The sequence below is a fragment of the Rattus rattus genome, chromosome 14 (assembly GCF_011064425.1).
Source record: "Rattus rattus isolate New Zealand chromosome 14, Rrattus_CSIRO_v1, whole genome shotgun sequence".
In the NCBI taxonomy this organism is placed as follows: domain Eukaryota; kingdom Metazoa; phylum Chordata; class Mammalia; order Rodentia; family Muridae; genus Rattus; species Rattus rattus.
In genome coordinates this window covers 2,026,290-2,053,337 of record NC_046167.1, presented here as the reverse complement: position 1 = coordinate 2,053,337, position 27,048 = coordinate 2,026,290, and the positions used below count along the sequence as shown (strand labels likewise).

Below are 27,048 nucleotides of genomic sequence, written 5' to 3'. Positions count from 1 at the left end.
ACTTAATCTGGGTGGATGATGTTTAGATGTGTTCTTGGATTCAATTTGTCAGTATTTTACTGAGCATCTTTTTTCGTTAATGTTCATAAAGGAAATTGGTCTGAAATTCTCTTTCTTTGTTGAATCTTCATGTGGTTTAAGTATCAAAGTGACTGTGGCCTCATAGGATAAATTGGCCAGTGTTCCTTCTGTTTCTACATTGTGGAATAGTTTGAGGCATATTGGTATTATCTTTTCTTTGAAAGTCTGTTGGAATTCTGCACTAAAAGCATCTGGCCCTGGGCTTTTGTGTGGTTGAAAAACCTGATGCCTGCTTCTATTTCCTGAGGGATTATAGAACCGTTTACATTGCTTACCTTACCTTGATTTAACTTTGGTAACTGGTATCTATCAAGAAAACTTTCCATTTCATTTAGACGTTCCACTTTTTTGAAGTAAAGGGTTTTTAATTAAGAACTAATAATTCTTTGGTTTTCCTTAGTATCTGTTGTTATATACCCCTTTCATTTCTGATTTTATTAATTTGGATGTATTCTCTCTCTCTCTCTCTCTCTCTCTCTCTCTCTCTCTCTCTCTCTCTCTCTCTCTCTCTCTCTCTGCCTTTTAGTTAGTTTGACTAAGGGTTTGTCTATCTTGCTTATTTTCTCAACAAATCAGTTATTTGTTTCCTTGGTTCTTTACATTGTTCTCTTTGTTTCTAATTTCCTGATTTCTGCTCTGAGTTTGATTATTTCTTTCAGTCTACTTCTCTTGAGTTTAGTTTCTCTATTTTGTTCTGAAACTTTCAGGTGTGCTTCAAGATGCTAGTATGAGATTTTCTCCAATTTCTTTATGAAGGCATATAGTGATATGAACTTTCCCTGTAGCACTGCTTGATTGTGTCCCATAAGTTTGGGGATGTTGTGCATTCATTTTCATTGAATTCTAAAAAGTCTTTAATTTCTTTCTTTATTTCTATCCTAATCCAGTGATCATTGAGTCTAGAATTGTTCAGTTTCCATGAGTTTGTAGGCTTTCTATTGCTTCTGTTATTGAAGTTTAGCTTTATTCCATGGTGATCTGATAAGATGCAAGGCGGTATTTCCATTATGTTGTATCTGTTGAGGCTTGCTTTGTGACTGAGTATACGACAAACTTTGAAGAAGGTTCTGTGGGATGAAGAGAAGAAAGTATATTCTTTTTTGTTCAGTTTAGGCAAAATGTTCTATAGATATCTATTAGGTTATTTGATTCATAACCCCTGTTAGGTTCATTATTTCTCTGTTTAGTTTCTGTTTCAATTACTTCCCTGTCAGTGAGAGTTAGGTGTTGAAGTTTACCACTACTAATGTGTGGAGTTCGATGTGTGATATAATCTTTAGTAATTTTTTTACAAATGTGGATTCCCTTGCATTTAGGGCATAGATGTTCAGAACTGAGACAACATCCTAGTGGAATTTTCCTTGATCAACATAAAATATACTTCCCCATCTCTTTTGATTATTTTTAGTTGAAATTCTATTTTATTAGATATTAGATGGTTATGACAGCTTGCTTCTTGGGTCTGTTTGCTTGGAAAACCTTTTTCCAAGGCCTTTATACTGAGATAATGACTATATGTCTTCCTAAGGTGTGTTTCTTATAGCAGCAGAATGATGGATCTTGTTTTGCATCTATTCTGTTATCCAATGTCTTTTTATTTGGGAATTGAGTTCATGATGTTCTGAAATATTAATGATCAGTGATTATTAATTCCTATTACTTTTATATTGGTGGAGATAGGGTGTGTGTGTGTGTGTGTGTGTGTGTGTGTGTGTGTGTGTGTGTGTGTGTGTGTGTGTGTGTTTATGCCTTCTTTTGGTTGGCTGATATGAAGTTATTTATGTCCTGGGTTTTCTTGTGTAGAGTTATCCTCCTTGAGTTGTAGTTCTTTCTAATACCTTCTATATGTCTGGATTTGTGGACAAAGATTGTTTAAAATTGATTTAGTCAGGGAATGTCTTGTTTTCTCCATCTATGGTAATTGAAAGTTTTGCAGTATGTTAGTCTGGGCTGACAACTGTGTTCTCTTAGAGTCTTTAAGAAATCTGCCAATGACTTTCTGTCTTTTACAGTCTTTGTTGAGAAGTCAGTTGTAAGTCTGATGCATCCGCCATTATCTGTTACTTATCCTCATTCCCTTGCAGCTTTCAATATTCTTTCTTTGTTCTATACATATAATGTAATATATATTATATGGTAGGAAGATTTTCAGTTCTAGTCCAATTGATTAGCTGTTCAGTAACCTTCCTGTGTGTTTGTAAACATATTTTTAGCTTGGTGAGATTTTCTTTTATGATTTGTTAAAAAATATTTTCTAGGACTTGTATCTGGGAATCTTCTCTTTCTACTCCTATTTTCTTAGGTTTGGTCTTTTTATAATGTTCCAGATATTTTGGATATTTGTGTCATGAACTTTTCTGGTTTAGCAATAAATTGATGACTTCAATCATGTTCTCTATGCTTAAGATCCGCTCTTCCATTTCTTGTATTCTGTTGCATCTGTAATCCCTGTTCTCTTCCCTGGGTTCTCCATCTCCAGGACTCCCTCAGTTTGCGTTTTCCTTTTCTTCTATTTCTATTTTCAGGTTAAGGATAGTTTCATTCATTTTCATCACTCATATTTTCCACTATTTTCCTGTGGGTTTTTTATTTGTGTGGTTCTTTGTGTGCTTTGTTTTGTTTAGTTGTTTTTTAAATAATTAATAAATTATTTTTTCAGCTTTTTATCGAATATTTTTTATTTACATTTCAAATGCTATCCCCTTTTGTGGTTTCCCATTCAGAAACTAGCTATCTCCCCCTGCTTCTATGAGGGTGCTCCCCCACCCATCCACCCACTCCTGCCCAACTCCCCACTTTGACATTCCCCTAGACTGGGACAGCCAGTCTTTACACGACCAAGAGCATCTCCTCCCACTGACACCCAACAAGGACATCCTCTGCTATATATGCATCTGGAGCCATGAGTCTATCCCTGTGTACTCTTGGAATGGTGGTTTAGTCTCTGGGAGCTCTGGGAGGTATGGTTGGTTGATATTGTTGTTCTTATGGGATGAGAAACCCTTTAGCCCTTTCTCTAATGCCACCACTGGGGACCCTGCTCTCACTTCAATGGTTGGTTGTAAGCATTCAACTTGGTATTTGTCAGGATCTGGCAAAGCCTCTCAGGAGACAGCTATATGAGCCACTTGTCAGCATGCACTTTTGGGCATCAGCAATATTGTCTGGGTTTGGTGATTATTGTCTATGTAGATGGAATGAATTCGGAGGAGTGGCAATCTTTGTATGTCTGGTCCTTCAGTCTCCACTCCAAACTTGGTCTTCGTATTTCCTCCTATGAATATTTTTATTTCCTCTTCTAAGAAGTACTGAAGTATTCACACTTTAGTGATCCTTCTTCTTGAGATTCATGTGGTCTGTGGATTGTATCATGGGTAATCTAAGCTTTTGGGCTAATATTGATTATCGGTGAGTGCATACCATGTGTGATTTTTTGTGATTGTGTTACCTCATTCAGGATGATATTTTCTAGTTCCATCCATTTGCCTATGAATTTCATGAAGTCATTGTTTTTTGATAGCTGGGTAGTGTAAATGTACCGCATTTTCTGTATCCATGCCTCTTTTGAAATCTAGGTTCCTTCCAGTTTCTGCCTATTATAAATAAGGCTGCTATGAACATAGAGGAGCATTTTTTTCTTATTTTATGTTGGAGCATTTTTTGAGTATATGCCAAGAAGTGGTATAGCTGGGTCCTCAGGTAGTACTCTGTCCAATTTTCTGAGCAACCTCCAGACTGATTTCCAAAGTGGTTGTATCAACTTGCAAACCCAACAAAAATGGGGGAATGTTCTTTCTCCACATCCTTTCGAGCATCTGTTGTCACCTGAGTTTTTGATCTTAGCCATTTTGACTGGTATGAGGTGGAATCTCAGGGTTGTTTTGATTTGCATTTCCCTGATGACTAAGGATGTTAAACATTTCTTTAGGTACTTCTCAGCCATTTAATATTCCTCAGCTGAGAATTCTTTGTTTAGCTCTGTACTCCAATTTTTACTAGGGTTATTTGGCTTTCTGGAGTCTAACTTCTTGAGTTCTTTGTATATATTGGATATTAGCCCTCTGTCACATGTAGGATTGGTAAAGATCTTTTCCCAATCTGTTGGATGACATATTGTCCTAATGACAGTGTCCTTTGACTTACAGAAGCTTTGAAGTTTTATGAGGCCCCATTTGTTGATTATTGATCTTAGAACATAAGCCACTGGTATTCTGGTATTCAGGAAATTTGCCCTAGTGCCCATGTGTTCGAGGCTCTTTCCCATTTTTTCTTCTAAGAGTTTGAGTGTATCTGGTTTTAAATGGAGGTCCTTTATCTACTTGGACTTAAGATTTGCACAGGTCCATAAGAATGAATCAATTTGCATTCTTCTACATGCTAAACTCCAGTTGAACCAGCACCATTTATTGAAAATGCTATCTTTTTTCTACCGGAAGGTTTTAGCTCCTTTGTCAAAGATCAAGTGACCATAGGTGTGTGGGTTCATTTCTGGGTCTTCAATTTTATTCCACTGATCTATCTGCCTATCTCTGTACCAATACCATACAGTTTTGTTTTGTTACTTTTTTTTATCACAATTGCTCTGTAATACTACTTGAGGTCAGGGATGGTGATTCCCCCAGAAGTTCTTTTGTTGTTGAATATAGATTTCACTATGCATTTTGTTATTCCAAATGAATTTGCAAATTGCTCTTTCTAACTCTATGAAGAATTGCATTGGAATTTTGATGGGGATCGCATTGAATCTGTAGTTTGCTTTTGGCAAAATGATCATTTTTACTATATTAATCCTGCCAGTCCATGAGCATGGGAGATCTTTCCATCTTCCAAGATCTTCTTCAATTTCTTTCTTCAGAGACTGGAAGTTCTTGTTCAGATTTTCACTTGCTTGGTTAGAGTCACACTGAGGTATTATGTGTTATTTGGAACTATTGTGAAGGTTATTTCCCTAATTTTTTTTCTCAGCCTGTTTATCCTTTGAGTAGAAGAAGGCTACTGATTTGTTTGAGTTAATTTTATACCCAATCACTTTGTTGAAGTTGTTTATCAAGCTTAGGAGTTCTCTGGTGGAACTTTTGGGGTCAGTTAAGTATACTATCATATCATCTGCAAATAGTGATATTTTGACTTCTTCCTTTCCAATTTGTATCCCCTTGAACTCCTTTTGTTCTCTGATTGTTCTGGCTAGAAATTTGAGTACTATGTTGAATAGATAGGGGGAGAGTGGCAGCCTTGTCTAGTCCCTGATTTTAGTAAGATTGCTTAAAGTTTCCCTCCATTTAGTTTGATGTTGGCTACTGGTTTGCTGTATATGGCTTTTATTATGTTTAGGTACAGGCCTTGAATTCCTGATCTTTCCAAGACTTTTAACATGAAATGGTGTTGAATTTTATCAATGCTTTCTCAGCAGCTAATGGGATGGTCATGTGGTTTTTTTCTTTGAGTTTGTTTACATAGTGGATTATGTTGATGGATTTCCGTATATTGAACCGACCCTGCATCCCTGGGATGAAGCCTAGTTGATCATGATGAATGGTCATTTTGATGTGTTCTTGGATTCAGTTTGCAAGAATTTTATTAAGTATTGTTGTGTCTATATTCATAAGGGAAATTGGTCTGAAGTTCTCTTTCTTTGTTAGGTCTTTGTGTGGTTTAGGTATAATGGTAATTGTAGCTTCATAGAAGGAATTGGGTAGTCCTCCTGTTTCTATTTTGTGGAATAGATTGGACAGTATTGGTATGAGGTCTGCTATGAAGGTCTGAGAGAATGCTGCACTAAACCAATCTGGTTCTGGGCTCTTTTTTGTTGGGAGACTTTTAATAAATGCTTCTATTTCTTTAGGAGTTATGGGATTGTTTGGATGGTTTATCTGATCCTGATTTAAATTTGGTACCTGGTATCTGTCTAGAAAATGTGCATTTCCTCCAGATTTTCCCATTTTGTTGAATATAGGCTTTTGTAGCAGGATCTGATGATATTCTGAATTTCCTCAGATTTTGTTGTTATGTATTCCTTTTCATTTCTGATTTTGTTTATTTGAATCCTCCAGGTGGGTTGCTTGGAGCCAAAGAATTGGTCTTACCTCTGCTCTCAGGTTTGTCCGTGTTCCAGGTGACTAGCTTTTGGCTCTTGGAGCAAACAGAAACCGGAAGGGTCCTACCCCTGCCTGCTCCTAGGTTCCTGTGCCCAGAGGGCTCAGAGGGCACTAGGCGGGTTCCTCTTGGTTCAGGAATGTGGGCACAAGTAGTTGTCTTTCCTGAGCTCTCAGGATTGTATGCATTTTGAAAAGTCCAGCTCTCTCCCTCATGGAATTTGGGTACAGAGAGCTGTGGGAGTGATTCAGCTCCGGGAGCAGGAAGAAACCAATAGTGTCCTGTCTCAGATGACTTCTGCTTTTGTGTGTCCTGAGGCCACTAGGCAAGAGTAGAAGAGATGGTCTTACCTCTGCTCTCAAGTATGTAGGCGTTCCTGGTGACTGGCTTTCAGCTCTGGGCTCAGGCAAGAACAAGAAGGTCTCATTTTGTTTTGATATTAGATTTACTGAGTTCCTTTTAGCTGTTTATACCTAAATGACGGATTTCTTCACTGCTGAAATACCCTAAAACATCCTACTGTTCTTACGAGAAAATTATTGTTACTCTTGGATTTTACCCTACTAATATTTTTATTTGTGTTTCCTCTTTATTTTCTTTTTTCATTTTTTATTTATGCATTCATTCATTCATTTTACATCCTGATCACAGCTGATCCATTCCCCATCTCTCCTTCCCCTCCCCCTATGAGAAGGGATATTATTTTTAAAGAGGGTATAAAGTTAGAATCTCTCATGTTGATTTCTTGTTAAATGTACTTTTACACTACAGTAATATGTCAGCTAATTTTGTTGGAACACAAATTCTTGTTGGTACATCTTTTATGATGCTAAGGATCTCCGTGTACATAATAGGTTATTTTGTTACCAGTGAGCAAATATAAATGAACAAAAAACTGATAACTATGGATTTTACATGGTGGGCTGGGAATGGGCTAGTCTACGCAGAGTATGATATTTTAAAATTAAGACCCTCATAAGATCTTGACTCTGTAAAGTACTGTGTATGTGATTCAACACAGTTTACTTAACCTCTCTGCATGTTTTCACCATTAACTTAGCAAAATATTAGTGCATCCATTTCTGTTAAGATAATTTCTGTAGCAAAGAATTTAGAATAATGAAGCATACATAATAAGAATGCTGTCAGTGCAGCCAAGGACAGCTGTAAGTGCCACCCATCAATGAACTGTAAATACATTTAAAATACTATCAACAGTTTTATAGTTTCTATTTTGTAATGTGATTTGTGACATGAGCTTTGTAAATGACACTGTGTGTCACAATGTGAAAAGGCTGAGCATGCTTGAACACCAATAATAGTCATAATTGCTGTGGTGATTGCAAAGATTAGAAATGGCATCTAGTGAATTGAAGATAATTAATGAATGTCACATCACATTATTGATGAGTGCCCAATGCCCAGAATCAGGTAGCCACACCATACCACCTGCCCATAAAGGAAACTATAGTCCTATAGTCTTGTTCATGTATAGAAACAACTACACCTTGAAACTCTTTATTCTGTACTCATAACAGTTTTACCCTTTCCTTCACCTGCGTAAAGAACTATATGAGAGAAACCTTGATATTTCAAGGCGAGCCATCGTGTTACACAATGTCAAGACACATATTTCCAGCATTTTATATGGACTTAAGAGCCAGAATATCACTCATATTGAATACCATGAGATCAATACCTTCTCGAGTAACCCAATGAAGTCCTGGGTTTGTAGTCCTAAAATTAATCCCTTTATGATTATCAAGTATTATAACGTGTATTCCAAAACCAACATGATTGGCATAACATATTTGAGGCATATTGTATGTTAAACAAGCTTTTCAATCTCCTAAATAATCTAGAGAAATTGTTTTAGTTTCACTACATTACTTATGGGGAGGGGGGAGGAATCTTTAAGGCCCCAATTTGCCATTGAGTTGAACTATAGCTCAGATAAAATTAGACACCAATTACTTTGTAATTTCTATACAATGGCTTTTTTCATTTTTATATATACTTTTATGGTCCTATTTGTCATTTTTACTCTTGTAAGAATTTGCTTACAATTTTATACAAGTATATTCATTGATCAAAGCCTCCCATTATCCTCTTACTCCTTTCCTTCTCACTAAAGTCTTTCTTCTTTCCAATCCCCCTCCCATTCTCATGTCTAAACTGCATATGTATGATAAGTACTGTGTTTAAGAGTTGTCTGCATAAGCATTGGTGAGAGTCATTTGCTTAAGTGGAGGGAATATACTAGTGTTTACACCTTTTAAGGGTATGACTGCCCCTCCCCTGCATACTATGTTTATAGCCTTATGAGCCCCTCTCCCATCCTTGATGGAATGTTGATTGGCAGGTCTTATGCAGATAGACCCTGCTGCTGTGAGTTTATGGATACAGGAGTCAGGTCATGGCCAGAAGACAAGCTTTTATAGCATTCCTTCCCATCCTTACGTTCACTGTGTCTCTGCTTCTTTGTGTTCCTTGAGCATGGGCAGTATTAGAATCCAACAGTCATGTGATCTAAGCACATTCACCAGTTGTGAAACTCTGGACTAACAATCACTGCAAATAGAAGCTTATCTGACCAAGGGGGAGAGTGGTACATAGATCTAAACAAATGTTTTTATGGCAATATAACAATAGTAGGTGCTCCTCTGCAGGGTCTACAGCCTTCCCAGAACCTTTGGACATACGTGGTGAAATTTTACTGAGTTATAAATAAAATTATTAAAAAGAATTATGGCATAATTGGGAAATATACTACGTGAGGTACCCCACACCCCAAGAGACAAACCTTAGATCTTTCTCAAGTGTCAATCCTAGCTTAGAATTCTTAGGTTTATGTATTTAAATTAGAATACCTATAGAGGCCAGGAAGTTAGGCTGGGACCACTCAGGAAGAGAGACATTTGCAAGGTAGGGAAGATAGTCAAATATAGTAGAGGAAAGGATTGCTGGAGATGGAAAGGTTTCCATGGGGCTGGGGGAGAAGGGTGGGGAGATATTATTGAGGGGAGGTTAAACCCAAATGAACTGTGTATGAAAAAACTACATAGAAACCTGATGTTATGTAAGCTGATTTTAAAGATATAAGTAAAAAAAAAATAGAACTTAAAAGAAGACAACCTGCGTGGTTGCATATGCTGCTCTCAGAAGCAATGGGTTATTAAATAAGACTTTCAGTGCTGGGTGTGGGGCATTCTTTTAAAGTGTTTATTATGGAGGCCCCAGAAGCCACAGAATAATATAGACTCTTGCCAATCGACTTGATTGTCTACTCAAACTAATGATAAGGTCATAAGGCTGCATACACACTATACACTTTAGTTGAAATTGAGCTGAAACTGAGCTGTTACTTCCTCCCCAGTGGCTACCTTTCATCATGCCTAAAGGTTCTAGCAGGTCACTGGAAGGAAAAAATCCATCAATAGCAGTCAAAATTTGAACTACAACACCAATTTTCCCAGTGAGATGTACTAGTGACATGATTGCTATGGGTTTACCACCTGCTTCCTAAGTACCTGCAGAAACCAAATGCACCACTTGAGCTATCCCAAGTATTCTCTGGCTGGATTTTAGGTCTGTGCTACAGGAATACCTCAAAAAGAGTCTCACTCTACAGGAGGACCTCATACACAGTGCTAGAAAACTGGTTAAAACCTATATTTGTTTCTATTTTAGTTCATTTGAATTGCATTTTATATTCTAAAGAAATGTTTTGTGATGGCAGTCTACAGAATGGGAAAAGCTCTTTACCAATCCCACATTTGACAGAGGGCTAATTTCCAAAATATATAAAGAACTCAAGAAACTAGAGAGCAACAATCCAGGTAATCCAATTTTTAAAATGGGGTATAGATATAAACATAGACTTCTCAACAAAGGAATTTCAAATGGCACTTAAGAAATATTCAACATCCTTAGCCATCAGGTCAATGAAAATCAAAATAATACTGAGATTCCATCATACGCCTGTCAGAATGGCTAAGACCAAAAAACAGTTCGTGCTGGCAAGGATGTGAAACAAGGAGAATATTCCTCCATTGCTGGGAGGAGTGCAAACTTGTACAGTCACTTTGGAAATCATTATATCAGGTTCTCAGTAAATTTGGCATTGGTCTATCTCAAGACCCAGCTATACTACTTCTTAGCATATGCCCAAAGGATACGCTATCCTATCATAAGGTGATGTAAGCTTAGATTTTTCAAAACCTACTTTAATAAGGGTTCTTAAGTTGCATTAGCCTTCCTTCTAGCCCACCACCCACAAGAGGTAGTGGAAAGGAAATGTTAATATGGCATATTAACCCCAAAAATAGGGATATGGTCCTGTCTAGACATAGTTCTTTTGGACAGTTCCACTCTTCATTATCAGGATATCAGCAGTTCAGTTCACACAAATCAGCAAAGGTAACTCAATCTACTTGCAAACACTATTCACGAATCAGCAATCACAGTTCAATCCAGAAAAAAACCACAAGACTCTGCCAATTGGCCTGAGTCTGTAGATGTAGCAAGAAGCCACTGGAATATCGTGAGAACTTCATTGGTGAGTTTCTCTCTACAATGTCACTACAAATGATGATCAGTGAAGATGACAAGATGAACCCGTGCCACACTACATTGTCTGTCCACTGTCTATTGGGTTATATTTATACCCTTTCCAAATATCACATGTTCCCTCAAGCATCTGCTCTAACAAAATATCACATGCCCTTTTGGTAGACAGTCTCCAGAAAAATCACACCTGTTCTCCGCAAAATACCCTCCCACATATCTACCTCAACAAAACATCCTCTCATAAGACAGTTTCCAGAAAAACATCACAAGATACAACTGTGTCTCCAAAGACACCAGAAATTTTCACTTCAAGGACTCTTGCTCAACTATGTTCATAGCATAATAGCCAGAAACTGGAAATAAACTAGATGTCTCTCAACCAAAGAATGGATGAAGAAAATGTGGTACAGTGGAGCACTACTTAACTGTTAAAAACAATAACATCATAAAATTTGCAGGCAAAAAGGAAAATCATCCTGAGCAAGGTAATCCAGACACAGAAAGACAAACAATGACATGTATTCAGTTATAAGTGGATATTAACTATAAAATAAAGGAGAACAATGCTACAGTCCACTGACCCAGAGGAGCTAAGTAACAAGGAGGGTTCAAGGGGCAATGCATGAATCTCCCTGGAAAAGGGAAACAGAATAGTCATTAAGAGTGGACAGGGGTTGTGAGGATATGGGGAAGGAACAGGAGAGATCAGGTGAAGAGGATGGAAGGAGAAAGTACTGGGAAAGATAACAGGAACTGGTGGCATCTTGGGGACCAGCTAGAAATCTAATGCAATGAAAACTCCCAGAAAAGGTCATTCTAGTGAAAACTCCTAGTAGTGGAGGATACAGAGCCTGAACTGGCCATCCCCTGTAACCAGGCAAGACTTGCAGCATAGAGATTGGGACACCAACACAGACACGTAAACTTCGACGTACAATTTGCCCTGTTTTCAGAATGTCCTGGGATAAAGATGGTGCAGAAATTATGGGAGTTGCCAACCAACGAAAGGTCCAACTTGAAACCCATGACCAACCCTGACACTACCTAGAGGGTCAGGGCCCAGAGGCTGGATAGCCCAGAGGCCAAGGACAGAACCAAATATGACTGTTAAAAACAAAAACAAAAAAGACAAAGTCAATGAAATGATTCCTAATGATACTCTGCTCTACTCATAGATTAGTACTTAGCCCAGATGTCATCAGAGAGGCTTCATTCAGACGCTGATATAAACAGATACAGAGACCCACAATCAAGTGTTAGGTGGAGTTAGAGGGGTCAAGGAGACCGCAAACCCACAGAATCAACTAATCCAGGCTCATAGGGATTCCCAAAGAGTGAACCAACGAGGAGCCTTTGTAGGATTGAGGTAGGCCCTCTAAACAAATGTCACCATGTGTAACTTGATCTTCTTGTTAGGAGCTGCTGCTCCTTCTGGTGGGATCAAGGCTGTCTCTAACTCCTTTGCTTGTTTTTGGGACCCCTTTCTTCCAACCGGGTTGCCCATTCAGTCTTAACGTGAGGATGTGCCTAGTCTTGCTGCAACTTGATATAACCTGTTTGGTCAAAATCCATGAAAGCCTGCCAGTTTCTGAAGAGAAACAGAGGAAGAGGATGGAGGCAGGATGCAGAAATATTTTGTGGTCTTTAAAAATTAGAAGAAGCATTATATCTAGATAGATGTTGGTCTTCTGTGTGTGTGGCATCTATACATATGTGGAAGCTCATAGCATGAGAAGCCAGTGGAATGTGTCAGGTGTCACCCTCTATCATCATTCTCTGTTTTAGTCTTTTGAGCCATGTCTCTCAATTGTTTGCCATTTGTCCCAGGCTGCCTGGCCAGGTAGCTCTGAGGAGCCACAATGTTGACATAAGAATGGTCATACGTTCATACATGGGGAGCTTTTTATGTGGGTTCTAGGGATTCAAATTTAAATTCTCGTTTTCATACAGCTAGCACTCTTACCCACTGAGCCACTTCCCCAGCTCCATAGATACATCTTTTAAATTATGAATTTCAGTGGATTGTATCAATCATGATTACAAAGAAGGAACAAGTTCAATGTGTTTATCTGAAAACCCTATTTACAAGATAAAATTCCATCAAAGAATCAAGAAGGAATGAATGCTAAGCCCAGGCTGAATAGTTCAGTCCAGATTAGCAAGGGCAAAAAAAACATTCGTACCCCCAAGGCTTCTGGGACCAGGGGAAAAATTTATCTGAGAGCCCAAGGACAACCACAGCTGTGGACAGGGGCTGCCTGGAGGTCTGTAGCCCTCACAGGACTGCATCCTCTACCAAGTAGAATGTGAGTCAATAGATCCTTCATTTGCTTCCTCTCTTCAAGAGCCAGAGGACGAGGGACTCAGGTCCTGGCAGTCTATAGAGCACTGGGGAACAAGGGTCATAAAGAAAACAGAAGATTGGAGAGCCAATAGGAACAGGGATCATAACAAGGTTGGAGAGCCAATCTGAGAAGCAGAAAGGAACCAGAGCAGGCATGTATCTTATCTAACTAAGAGGATCGATTCTTTCCTTCCCTTTTTCCTCTGCCCTGTTCTGCACACGTCAGTGTCTGACTGCATTCATCTTTAGAGCACCGTTGTCACAATGGTAAACTAATAGCTTGTGACTAAAGCCCTTTGTTAAATATAGTGGATTTTAAGGTGAAAAATAAAGTGAGGCTGCTTGGGAGAAAATGAGCACATTGAAGACAATGCTGGATAATTCTCGTAAATATAAATTATAGCTGTATCTGCTGGTTTTCTCTTGCAATGGCTAGAGTTCAGCAAGCATTGATTGCATCAATCTCCCACCTCAGCCCTTTAAAGTCTCGCTAAGAGTCGTAAACAGACCGGCAGGCACGTTCTCTGCTGTCATGGACAAATAGGGCACTGTGCTAAGCACCTCACTGTCTGTGTCTTGCTATATTGTCTCTTCCATCTCTCAGGAGGATACAGACTAAAAGAACACATGGATTAATGCCAAAAGCTCAACTTTGAATCTTGTGTCTCCAAAGCCCCATAGTCATTCATTCATTCATTCATTTATTCATTCATTCATTCATCTATTTGACAAATATTTTTTGAATGTCTACTATGTGGTGAACACAGGAGATTTAAAACCAACTTAGATTTTGGTGGAAGTAGTGTAGTAGGTTTGGTCTGATGCTGCTTGTATTCTAATGTTAATTTGGGTCCCCAAAACTACATACCCTGCATTAGCTTCGGAGATCCTGCTCCCAGTTGGTTCTGATTGGTAACTAAAAATGCCAACAGTCAATACCTGGGAATGACAGATGTCGACATATATTGCAACAACAGAGCCTTGTCGGGTCACCACTTGTCAATGTCTAGTGTGTTGGAGTCCCAAGATTAGAGCCACCCTAACCAGGACACAGGGGGTACTCAGCCAAGTCGGCCAATGCACAGTTTATTGAACGTTTCAGTATCTTTTATACAAAAGGCAGAATGAAAATTTTCCCACAGTTTGCAGTTTATACCAGGTGCTGTTTACCTAGCAATAGCTTATTTTGGTTCAAAGTGACCCAAACCTCCTTGCAGACTGAGAAATCTGTCAGCAGTAAAACTCTTAAAAACAAGAAGGTCTCTTCCTCAGGTTTGCAGCTTACTTGGCAGAACATCAGGATTCTCTGCTTGAGAATGTCTGCTTCCTCCACTGTCTGTCTCAGTCTGCTAAGAATCACAAAGACCCTATGTTGCTTGAAACTAGAAAGCTGGGAGCACTCTCCTCATTTCTCTACAGACAGACAGAGGTAAAGATTTTGGTATCCCCTCACTTGGGACTAGAAGAGAGGAAGAAGGAAGGAGATCCACCATGCTAGGAGAGTGTGGAGGAGAGGAGAGAGAGAGACACCATACCGGAGAAGAGTGCAGTACAGAGAGGCATGGCCACCATGTTAATGAGCCAGGAGAGGCAGCCCAGAGTGTAGCCCATTTGGGCAGCCCCCTGTGTCTAGAGCAGCCAAGATGGATTATAGAGTTTAGTAAGTAATAACTCCAGATGACTGGCAGGAATCAACCACATGGAGATTTGGCAGTGGCCTAGCTATTGTGCTGATTAAGGCTGTGCATGTGTCTTTCAAGAACACAAACCATTGAGGTGGATCGCGAACCCACTGCTGAGATTTATTAATTAGTATTTAACTCAACAAAGTAGTTCATCATTCTCTAAGAATTCTGTGTTCTGTGACTCAAACTCACCAGCCACTTAGTTTAGTCAGGAGAGTGGGAAATGAGTTCAGCTGCCTGAGAATGAGCGTGTAAATCATAAGGAGAAAGATGGAGGAGACGGTGTCTACGGGGAAGAAGTTCTAATTGGACAAAATGTGCGGACGTGCTGTGGAGCTTTGGGTGTGCAAAGCTTTATCTTCAGCCTTTGAGCATCTCCTGCAAAGATTCAGAGTTAAACCGTGAATCCACATCACTGAGGATTTTGCCTCAGTTTTGCAGGTTTCAGGGGACTTTCCTGCATGATAAATCCTCACCACCCAAGGCCATTGAACTCATATAAGATCATCCTGAGGGCATTCTACAAGTGGCTGAGCAGAACTCCAAAGAAATAGCAGAGGCTAAAAATAGTGGGGCCATGGTCAGAGAACCATGTTTTGTACCTCACTGAGACCCCGCATTGGTCCTGGGAGCACTAATATAGGAATAGTACCTGTGCCTTGTAACACTCAATCTTCAGTGCACACTTGATGTTTGTGGCTGACCTGAGATGAGAATCCTTTGGAGCTGTTTTTCTTTCTTTTTTTCCTTTAACTCTCTGGTTGTTTATTTACTGAAGGTCAGTACATTTCTCATAGTAACTCCAGGCCTTGTAAAATTACCATCTTGGTTGATGTAAACCGATAATGCTAGAGAAATCTACTAGGTTCCTGTGTCTACATTTATGAGTCACTTCACTAATTATACATTGCATTGTTGAAGTGCTTTAAGAAGTGACGTGCAGGGCAATCAGTGTGATGCCTAGAAAACAAAGCAAATAAATTATATACCGTGCTAATCCTAGAGACGCTTGATTAGTTGGTAGTGCTTAATAGATGAGAACTAAACTAAGTTGTTGATTTTGTTCTAACTTTTAAGAAGGTAATTTATTCTTTGACATAGCAGTATATAATGAGTTCTAGTCATGCTCAGTCTGCATCCTCTCTTATCCCTTACAGCTTCCCTCATTGCACCAGGTTCCCAGGCCACTTTCATGTCTTTATGAGTCCTTTTGCAGTGTACAAATTGCATATCGCATACAATGCAGCATACACACAACAGTATGTTGTCTGTAATAGATTTCTTCTGTTTCAGTGGTACCTGCAACAAGCAACAGGTGGTGGCATTGAAGATGAGAATCTGCATGGCCTTTTAGGAAGAATGTGGAGGCTGTGTGAATCTCTGCAGTATACTGCTTACCTAGCATGTACGAGGCCCTCAATTCCATTCTTACGCTGCTCAGAATTAAGTTAAAAAGTGTAAAATAAAGGGTGTATCTGCTCTTGGGTCATCACCCAGCCTTGAAACCCTGTCTTTTTTGATCCCTGTGGTGGTTTGAATATGTTTGGCCCAGAGTGGCACCATTAGGAGGTATGACCTTGTTGGAGTTGGTGTGGCCTTGTTGAAAGAAATGTGTCACTGTGGGGGTGGACTTTGAGACCCTCTTCTTAGCTGCTTTGAAGACAGTAGTCTTCTAGAGGCCTTTAGATCAAGATATAGAACTCTCAGCTCCTCCCATGCCATGCCTTCCTGGATGCTGCCATGCACCCACCATGATGATTAAAACTAAACCTCTGAACCTGTGAGCCAGCTCCAATTAAATGTTGTCCTTTATTTTTTTGTGATGGTATTCAAGAGAGAAGGGAGGGCTCCCTAGGCCCCTCCTGCTATTATGGGGTCTGGGATGGAATTGTGAGGGAGATGCTCAGTGTTGGGGGCTGAGTTGGGATGGGGATTCCTCAGCAACTGAGGGCCTCTCTCTTGCTCTCAGTATCCTTGCTGGGCTGGGTGGTCCAGGGTTTCTCATTCCTTGGAGGCCATGTAGGCCATGAGGTCCACTACCCTGTTGCTGTAGCCATATTCATTGGTTACCAGGAAATGAGTTGTCTTGGTCATGGTGTCTGTTCACAGCGGTAAAACCCTAACTAACAATCCCCCGCCCTGGCTACTCCAGATTCTTCTCCTTCCTGTATGATACATTTTCTTCATATAAATTTCATTCATCCATTCCTAAAATGTATATTTTACTATGATTTGTCCTTGAGGCATTTCTCTCCCCTCTCTACTATCAGTTCATATTCTCTTTGACTCCCTGACTTCATGTAATTCTGTGAAGTCAGCACTTCTTACTTGTTCCTGAGCTCACCGTTTCCATTTTGGACCACCCACATATCTTGCATTTCAGTTCAACCAAGCCCATCCCCAAATTGTGCTTTTCCCATAGTCTCTGTTTGAGCTAGGCCCTGTACCCATGGAAAATCTAACACCTTTCAAATCTTCACAGATCTGTATAGATAAGTTTCAATTAACATTTATTCTAAGGAACTTTTCTATGTAACAGAACAAAATATTATTTAAAAGGCTAGGATTGTGGTATATTCCTTAATCTCAAGCATTGTAAAGGCCAAGGCAGATGTATTGTGAATCTAAGGCTAGATTAGGGGGTATAGGGAGACTTCTCAAAAATGACAATAATAGTAGCAATTGTAGTAGTAGTAATAATAATAAGAATAATAACATCATCCAAAATCTGTCTCCATTAAGGGTATACTACATAATTAGGATAAGAAGTAGAAGAGTTTTAATGTCCTTTCTAATCCTTTAGTAATTAGTTTGTGTAGAATTATACACTAAAATGTATGCCTTTTCTGTCTTCATGTAGAAGACTTTTTAAAAAAGTTCTTGTTCAGGAAAAGGTATCAACTTGATAATTATCATTCATTTCCTAAATCTTTCAATGGCCCCTGAAGCCCACTGACCCAAGCTGTGTAGTGATGAAAGAAAGGAGCAGGGAGCAAGAAGCACGACAATCTGCCCTCGCATTTTTGTGTGGGGAGAAATGATAGAAAGGGACCAGAAACCAGGTCAGGCACTGCCAATGGCATCCAGGAGGAGAGAATCCACAGCAGTGACTGTGGGAACACCTTGACCTTTGTGAGAGGGTAAGTTTTATGTTAACTGGAAGATGAGTAACAATAGGGAGACAAGGTATGGCTTGCGAGCGGTCTGTGACATTATAATGAATTTCGCCCTTGGAAGAGGTTCCCAACCCTACCTGGACTCCCACCTTGGGCCTGGAGATACTGGAAGGTCCACTCAGGATTTAGGAACATCCTAGAATAGTAGGGTTGAGCAGGAAAACAGAAACAAGAAAGCCACGGAAAGGTGAATCCTGCACAGCCAGATGGTCACCTGAGTCATCGGGGTGAAACTGAAGCATGACAGAAAGGAGACTATAGAAAGAGTACAATAGGAAGCCAGATGACTCCTCCTCTATCTTGCAAAGGGGGGATCTGAGGGAAGAAGTTGGGGGACATAGGACCCTAACTCCTCGCCAGCATGCTGTGGAACATTCTAAGCCAGAGGTTCAACCCTTCTGCCTTAATTGATTCACTCTAGCATGTGGGGAGTACTCTTCATACTGAGAACCAGGGAGCCATGGAACCTTAACTATTATTAGATGTCTCACATATATGGAAAACATAATATAAAAAGATGAAGCCACTGCATATGTGGCTATTGCAGTCAGGTAGGCCTGGTCTGAAGTCAGCTCTGTGGCTGTGTTTGAGATGGTACGTGCTACATATCAGTTTCCTAAACATGGAAAGCGGAAGCCCAGACCTGCCCTGAGGACTCTCGGAGAGTCATTGAGATAACTGGCATGCTATGCCTTTCATTTCTTTTTCTGGCCATTTCTGATGACATACGATGTCTTAGCAGCTTAAAGTTCCTGACTGTTTCATTTTATGTTCCTGGTGCCTAGAAAAATTCCTAGAAAGTCACTCACAAATGTCTCGACGTTAAGAGCTACCACCTTGTGATGCTTATAGTTGAAAATAATGGCACGAGCAACAGAAAGTCAGAACTTGATGCCCAAGGACCCCTGGGTGGGCAATCACAGATCTAACAACAGTATAAGTGAATCACTTCAATAGTCAATAATGTTCTTATTAACCATCTTCCTGAAAGTGGTTTATTTTTTTTCAGAGGAGAAAAAAATTTCCATATTTTTTACTATATTTATGCTGGGTTAGCAGAAAAGAAGAAACTGGCCCTTTACAAATTGCCTGAAAATAAGCCGCCCAGGTAAGCCACCAGGCTGTACTTGGTTGATTAGTTGGTTTGGTTTGGTTTGGTTTGGTTTGGTTTGGTTTGGTTTGGTTTGATTTGGTTTGGTTTGGTTTTCCAGACAGGGTTACTCTGTGTAGCCATGGCTGCCCTGAAACTTGCTCTGTAGATCAGGCTGGCCTTGAACTCATGGAGATCTTCCTGCCTCTGCCTTCCCAAGTTCTGGGATGATGTTTCTCTTTCAATGTAATTTTAGATTTTTCCCCTTCTCATACTTTCTTCAGGTACTTACAAAATGATAACCTCAGAACGGTACAGGACATGATGAACAATAGTTTCTATAAATCCCAGTATGAATTAATTGAACAATGTTTCAAAGTCATAGGTTTTACAATGGAGGTAAGTACCAAAGACATTTGAACCAATTTTGTAAGTATCTTTTTAAAAGTTTTCACTAATGATGAGAATTACCCAACTCATTGGCTGATTAACATGTCAGAAATTTGCTCAGAGTTTTATATAGAAGTCACTCCTATTATGAGTACGGGTGGAGATGTGGGTGTTTCTCTATGTGTGTGTGGTATGTACACATATGTCTGTCTACCAGTGCATTTAGAGCCCTGGGGTCAAGATCAGGTGTCATTACTTGGTTGCTCTCCACCTATGTTTTGAGATGGGGTCTCTCACTGAACCTGAAGCTTATCAATTTTGCTAGCCTGACTGACAGATAACTTGAGGGACCCTTCTATATAAAATTAATTATTTTAATAAAAATATAAGCAGTAACCAGTGAGTTAATCTAATAGCCACACATAAAAACCAAATTTATTTCAAGCTGTACCTCAATAAGCCCTTGCTGATCTGGCTTCCTTGCAGCCCCATCCCGCGATACTTACACATTTTATTATTGACCTGGCTTTTGGGGCTTCAGGTTTTTTTTTTCATGGTGTCTTCTCAGATCCTCTTCTACTCAAGACAATCTGAACTACACTGACCCCACTCCACTCTGGCATAAGTTTCCGTCCTAATCTCTCTTCTGCCCAGCCATTGGGTAATCAGCATTTAGTGACAAGACAGAGAATAAGCATTACAATGTTGTGAAACAAGATGTCGGGGCAGAGAAATCAGCATTTAAATAACACAAGGACAACACAGTTCACAAAAACATTATGCCTCCACTCATACTCCAACCCCCAGTTGAGTTCTGGGGATCTTAATTTGGGTCCCTCATGTTTCTAGCAGATAATTGGGCCAATTCTTCAGCCTCAATATAAAGTATTTTATCATGTTTTTGATTCTTCTATAATACATACCTATTCATGTTTTTAATGTCCTTTTTAGTTACTTGAATTTTGCTAGAAAATAAACTCTCACATTTAAGCTATAGATTGGATTGCTGGGTTTTCTTGTACTATTTAAATTTTCCTGTATCTCTAGCTTTATTTTTTAGTTTCATTTTTAATATGTTTATAGGTGGCATATAAACTATTGGGTTTTATTGTAACATTTCTATTATAAGTATTATTGCATCGTACTTGCCCACTTAATGATCTCCTGTCCCATGCTGCCTTCTGGTTGGTTCCTTTGTTCCTCCACCTCTGCCCTCTTCCTTTCCAATGGCTTCCTCGTCTTTCCTCTCCTCCCCTACTTTCACTTACATCTCGTCACCCTCCCATGATATCTCTCTTTCTACATTCATGGTTCACATAAACACATATGCCCTTGCATGTCTTATAAATTTCAATCTACACACGTTTGAGTGAAACCAGGTAATGTTTTATCTTTCTGACTCTAGCCTATGTTGTTTAACATAATGAAATACCATATTTTTCAAAGAACATAAATTTCTTCTTTTGAAAATTGTTTACTCAATTTGTTACTCCACTTATTGATTGATTGATTGATTGCTGTTTAGGGTTAAAGTTTTACAGTTCTATGAAGTCTACATATCAATCCTAGTCTAATGTATATAAAGCTGGCAAATTTTTGCATTTTGTAAGCTGTCCCATTTTCTTTGCTATACAGAACTTCTCAGTGTCATGCAACCCCACCTGTCAATTTATGGAGTTACTTCCTGTGTGGTTTGAGTCCTTTTCACACAGGCTTCATCATGCCTGGCTTGGCTGTGACTGTGAGTTGACATGATTTTCTTCTAGCTGTTTCTGAGTTGCAGGTCTTACATCTTTGATCAATTATGATCTGATTTGGGGTAGGTAGGACATGAGTATCTGGCTTTATTAATTGACATGTGGAATACAGTTCTCCCAATCCCATTTTAAATAGCTATATCTTGTCAAATGCATTTTGACAGCATTTTTAAGTGTCTGAAGCTGTCTAGGCTACTCTGAAACATTAATCTACTCCATTAGTCTGCTTGCTCACTTTATGACATTACCGTGCAAGTTTGGTACTGTGGCTCTGTACTGTAATTTGAGGTTTTAACATCTTGGGTTTTGTGCTTTTATTGTGTCTATTGTTCAGGATCATTTATGTTTTCACATGAATTTTAGGATTAATATTTCCTAATATTATAAAGAATGTCATTGAGACTTTGATGGGAATTGTGTTGGATTTGTGTTATTATTTTTAGTAACAGGCCATTTCACGGTAAATTGTGCACATCCATGATCATGGAGGTTTCAATTCTCCCAGTGTCCTTTTTTTATTAGATATTTTTAATTTACATTTCCAAGGTTATCCCCTTTTCTGGTTTCCCTTCCGCGAAACCCCTATCCCATTCCCCTGCCCCTGATTCTATGAGGGTGCTCCCCCACCTACCAACCCACCCACTCCCACCTCCCCACCCTAGCATTCCCCTACACTGGGGCATCGAACCTTCACAGGACCAAAGGCCTCTCTACAATTAATGACAGATAAGGCCATCCTCTGCTACATATGCAGCTGGAGCCATGGGTTGCTACATGTGTACTCTTTGGTTGGTGGTTTACTCCTTGGGAACTCTGGGGTATCTGGTCAGTTGATATTGTTGTTCTTCTTATAGGGTTGCAAACACCTTCAGTTCCTTCAGTCTTTTCTCTAACTCCACCACTGGGGACCCGGTGCTCAGTTCAATGGCTGGGAGCATCTGCCTCTGTATTTGCCAGAGGCTCTGACAGATCCTCCCAGGAGACCCCTATATCAGGCTCCTGTCAGCAAGCACTTCTTGGCATCAGCAAAAGTGTCTAGGTTTGGTGTCTGTCTATGGGCTGGATCCCCAGGTAGGGCAGTCTCTGGATGGCCTTTCCTTCAGTCTCTGCTCCACTCTTTGTCCCTGTATTTCCTTTAGATAGGAACAATTCTGGGTTAAAAACTTGGACCTGCCTAACCTCTGGATCTGATCTCTACAAGTTCTCCCTCCCCTCAAGTCTGCATTGTAGGGGCCCTTTATTCCTTGGTTGCACTTATTCTGAAGTATTTTATGATGGTTTTACTGAAGTCATTATACATGAAATTGGCTTGCTGCTTTCCTTTTTGGACAGATTTGTCCTTGGGATACAGAAAAAGTGGTAGTTTCTGGTGTTAGTTTTGTATCTTGCTACTTTACTGAACATGCTTATCAGATCCAAGGTTTTTTGTTTTTCCTTTTTGTGGAATCTTTATTCTATTTAAGGATATAATCATCAAGTCAATAGATAGGGGTAATTTTACTCCTTCCTTTCCCACCTATATCTCTTTTACTTCTTGTTGCTTTAGCTATGACTTTGAACACTAGATTGGGTATCTTTGCTTCATTTCTGATTTTAGAGGAAAAAAACACCTTTCCATTTTCCTCATTTGTTAATTATAGGTTTATGTGCTGGACAATGTCAAGGGTCCTTTGCATCTCTTGCAATATCATGTGATTTTAGTTCTTAAGTTCATGTACTATATTACATTTCTATACTGACCTATCTTCCCATCTCTAGAATGAACTAATTTGTGCATGGTGTACTAACTTCTTAGTGAATTCAACTTGCAGAAATTCTGTTAATGATGTTTATATCTATGAATGGCCTTCTTGGGAAATGTAGTCTACAGGTTTTGTTGTTGTTGTTATTGTTGTTGCTGTGGTGGTGGTGGTGGTGGTGGTGGTGGTAGTGGTGGTGGTGGTGGTAGTGTCCATTTCCAGTTTGGTGTTAATATAATGCTTGCTCCATGGCATGACTTTGGCAGTGGGTTTTGTGTGTGTGTGTGTGTGTGTGTGTGTGTGTGTGTGTGTGTTTCTGTTCAGGAACAGTTTGAAGAGTCTTAACTCTTCTTTAAAGGTTTGATAACATTTTGCAATGAATCCCTCCAGTGTGTTCCTAGAGTCTTTTGGGAGAGTTTTTAATATTTCTTCAATCTCATTACTTGCTGTGGATCTGCTTGCTTTGTTTATATCTTCTTGATTTCATTTTGTGTATGTGATATTGTGCCTAGGAGTTTATCATTTCTTTTAGACTTTCCTAGTGTTTTCTAATACAAATTTAAGGTGTTACTTACTGATTATCTGAATTTCATTGGAATCTATTGTAATTTGCCCCTTTTCATATCTAATTTTCTAACTTTCGAACATCTGTCTTTTGACTAATTTATCTAGGCATTTACTTTTTTAAAAAACATCAATTCATTGATTGGTTCTATATGTTCAATTTATTCTATACATTGTTCTTTTAATCTCTATTCATTAACTTCTGTCTTGATCACTATTATCTCTTAACATCTTGGAGTTTCTCTTGTTCTTGTTTTATAGCACTCAGATAAGTATCATTAAGCTTTTATGTGAAATTATCTAAATTTTATAGCTATAACCTTTCCTCTTGGAATTGCCTTAGCTGTATCCTAAACATGCTGGTAATTTTTACTTTTATTTTTTTGGGCTCTATTTTTTTAAATTTCTTCTCCCTGATGTTTTCTCAGTCATTCATTGGTCATTCAAGAATATGTTGTTCAGTTTTCATGTATTGTATAGTTTTTCATCTTATTTATTCCTAGTTTTATCTTCATTGTAATGTGAAAGGCATAAGAAATTATTTGATAATTTTATATTTGTTAAGACTTGACTTATGACCTAAGTCTCTATTTTAGAGAGGATTCAGTGGACTACTAAAGAGAAGTTATCAGTTAGATTAAGTATTATGAATTTATTAATCATTCTATCTATAGCATAATTTAATGCTACAGTTCCTTTAATTATTTTTCATTTGAAAGACTTATGTAAATAAGATTGAGGTATTAAACTCACTTACTATAACTGTTTCAGGACTGAGCTAAAGTTTCACAGCATTTAATGCTTGTTTTATGAAAATAGGAGTCCCACCTGTCAATGCATATATACTTCCAATTGTTCTATCTTCTTGGTAAACCATCCCCTTCACAGGTCTACAGTGGCCTTCTTTATCTCTTCTGATAGTTTTATATATAAATCTACCTTATTTCATATCAGAACAGCAATGACAGCCAGTTTAGGGCTTCTGTCCTTTTGCTAAATAGACTTATATTCTTTCATTCTCAGTTTTTGTGTATAGTTTCCATTGAAATGTGTTTCTTGGAGAAACACGGGAAAAGCAGAGTGAATCCTTTGTTCATTCAGTTAATCTCTATCTGTATCTTGGTTATTGGGTTGAAGCTATATATATTTAAGATAATTATTGAGAAATGTTTACTGATTCTTTGTAACTTTTCTGTTGGTTCTTTGTCTGGTTGGATGGATTACTGTTTGTTTGTTTGTTTGTTTGTTTGTTGTTTTGAAAAATGTAAAACCCATGGAACTAAATATAAGAAAAGAAAGAATAAAAAGATAGCCCAATAAAGAAAAATACATAATAAAAATTAATCATAGTCATCACCTTTTGTCAAGAAAATGTCTCTTTGCAACAGATGGAGAACATTACAGAATACTACAACCAAACAAAATGCAGAGTTGTGGAGCTTAGCCCCAGTGGATATGTCTACAAACCACTCCTGCATCTAAGACTCAGGGAACATTGTGGAAGAGGGGGCAGAAAGATTCTAAGAGACAGGGCCTGGGACTTTTCTACAAGATTCTGTCTCCTGTTCTTGTCAGAAGCTATGCCCATTAAGTCTCACCAGCATGACCTCCCAAATGTGAGATGAACAGGGTTGACACCAATTAGTGAGTTAAACTGGACAGGAAAAAGCCCATGAGATGTCAGACCTCCAAAGAACTGGGCTACCATGGAAAGCTGGAATGAGAAAGAAGCCTTTTCTCCAGTAAGAACAACCATTTGGTTGTCCAGTACCAAATGGTCAATCCTGAAAACATGCATATGAGATGTATTATATGGACTGAGCAATTGTATAAAGGAATATAGGCATGCAATAACTATCAGTAAGAAGGGGGACATGAATTTGAAGAAGTGCACAGAGGGCTTTATGGGAGGGTATAGAGGGAGAAAGGGAGAAATGTAATTAAGTTATAATCTCAGAAATGAAAAGGTAAAAAGAGTGAAAACAATAAAAATAGATGTATGAAGGGGAATTACAAAACAAACCCTGACATGTCTTCTCTAGATAATAAAGCAAAAACGCTACTAATAAAAGAGTAGAAAGAAAAAGAGCAGAAGACTGTGGTACAAAGACAAGGCAAGAAAAATAAATGGACAAAAAAGGAAACAATGAGGTGTTGAACCAGCTTCTGTCTACATCTTTGGAAGTTAGAGACCTCCAGTTATGGTAGAAGGAGTGTCAGGCCTCCTACCCTGTGGTTATGCTGATATTGAGCCTGTATTGGACAAGCGCCTGATGTCCACCATGACTTTGTCACTGTAGGAACTCCTCTTTGCACTCCTGATGCCTGTGTTGGCTACAGAAACCTTGCAGCCTGCAGACAGAATAGTTTTTTTCCACCAGCCTGAGATCCCTCAGGTTGTACCCACATGGATGGCTAATACTTTGTCTGGAAACCCAAACTCCAACGTGGGTTGAAAGTGTGGGAACAACCTCAGCATTGAGATCCAAACAGACAGAAACTTTCTTTGTACTTTCCACAAATACTTTCTAAGTATTCACCTTGCTGGAGGAATGTGCTGTTGGTATCAGATATTCTGGTTTGAGCTTTAGAGATCATAGACTCTATGAGAGATCATCAGCTGACCTCGGGGTCAGGGGTCAGACTTTGGGGTTACTCTTAGTAGAATAGCTGTACTCCTGGCCACAGAGTGGAGGGCATTTTTCTCTGGGTGTGTTGTTACCTGAGCCAAACTGCTTTCTGCTTTCTAACTTGCCATCCAGTCTCCTTCTCTTCATAGCTGGCTCACAGGACTGCCCTCTACCGTGTGACCAGAGCTGGTTAAACCCAGTCTTCCTAACGTGTGATTATCTTCTGTTCTCAGGCCCCAGGATAGCTCCATTTTAAGCATTAAGTCCTTCTTGAGACAGTGCCAGGTCTCAGACACCACCTCAGGCCCCTGAGTCCTACAGAATGATGACATGTGTTCTCTTTCACTGCTGACATTCTGATAGAGCAGTTGTTCCCTCTCAACCTTCCCAATTCTGAGACCCTTTTATACGTTTCCTCGTGTTAGGGTAACCCCAGATGATACAGTTATTCTCGTTGCTACTTCCTTTTGCTACTGTTATGAATCATAACATAAATATTTGATATGCAGGATATCTTATGATATGTGACACCCCACAAGAGAGTCGAGACCCACAGGTTGAAAACCACTGTGCTAGGGGAATCTCCTTCTTACCAAAACCTGGTATTGGACTTGAGGCTTGCGATAGCTGTGAGTTTATCCTGTATTTAGGACTGCCAGTCTCTTCACCAGGCCTGTGTGGCTTTTTCTTTCCTTTAAAAATTAAATAAAACCTACTACAGATCTTAATCTGAAAAGAATTTGGCCTAGGTAGAAAGCCCAACCTCGACTAGCAAGGAAGACACGACCACAGGAGATCTTCTTCAAGCAGTTTTACTCAGGAACCTTGATACAACCTTCTGACTCTCTTTCTCTCTCTCTCTTCTGACTCTCTTCTGACTCTCTCTCCCTGACTCTCTTTCTGACTGTCTCTCTCCGGGGAACGCCCTGC

The 27,048-nt window shown here is 39.2% G+C and overlaps 1 protein-coding gene across 1 annotated transcript in view; it reads left to right on the top strand.

Moving 5' to 3' along the window:
- The window catches only part of Myo3a (myosin IIIA), a 186,403-nt gene that overhangs the window by 72,459 nt on the left and 86,896 nt on the right, over positions 1–27,048 (top strand). Inside the window, exons 14-15 of the mRNA XM_032884634.1 lie at positions 18,958–19,056; positions 19,323–19,437. Coding sequence (XP_032740525.1) covers positions 18,958–19,056; positions 19,323–19,437 — 214 coding nt within the window. The remainder of the gene's footprint in view (positions 1–18,957; positions 19,057–19,322; positions 19,438–27,048) is intronic.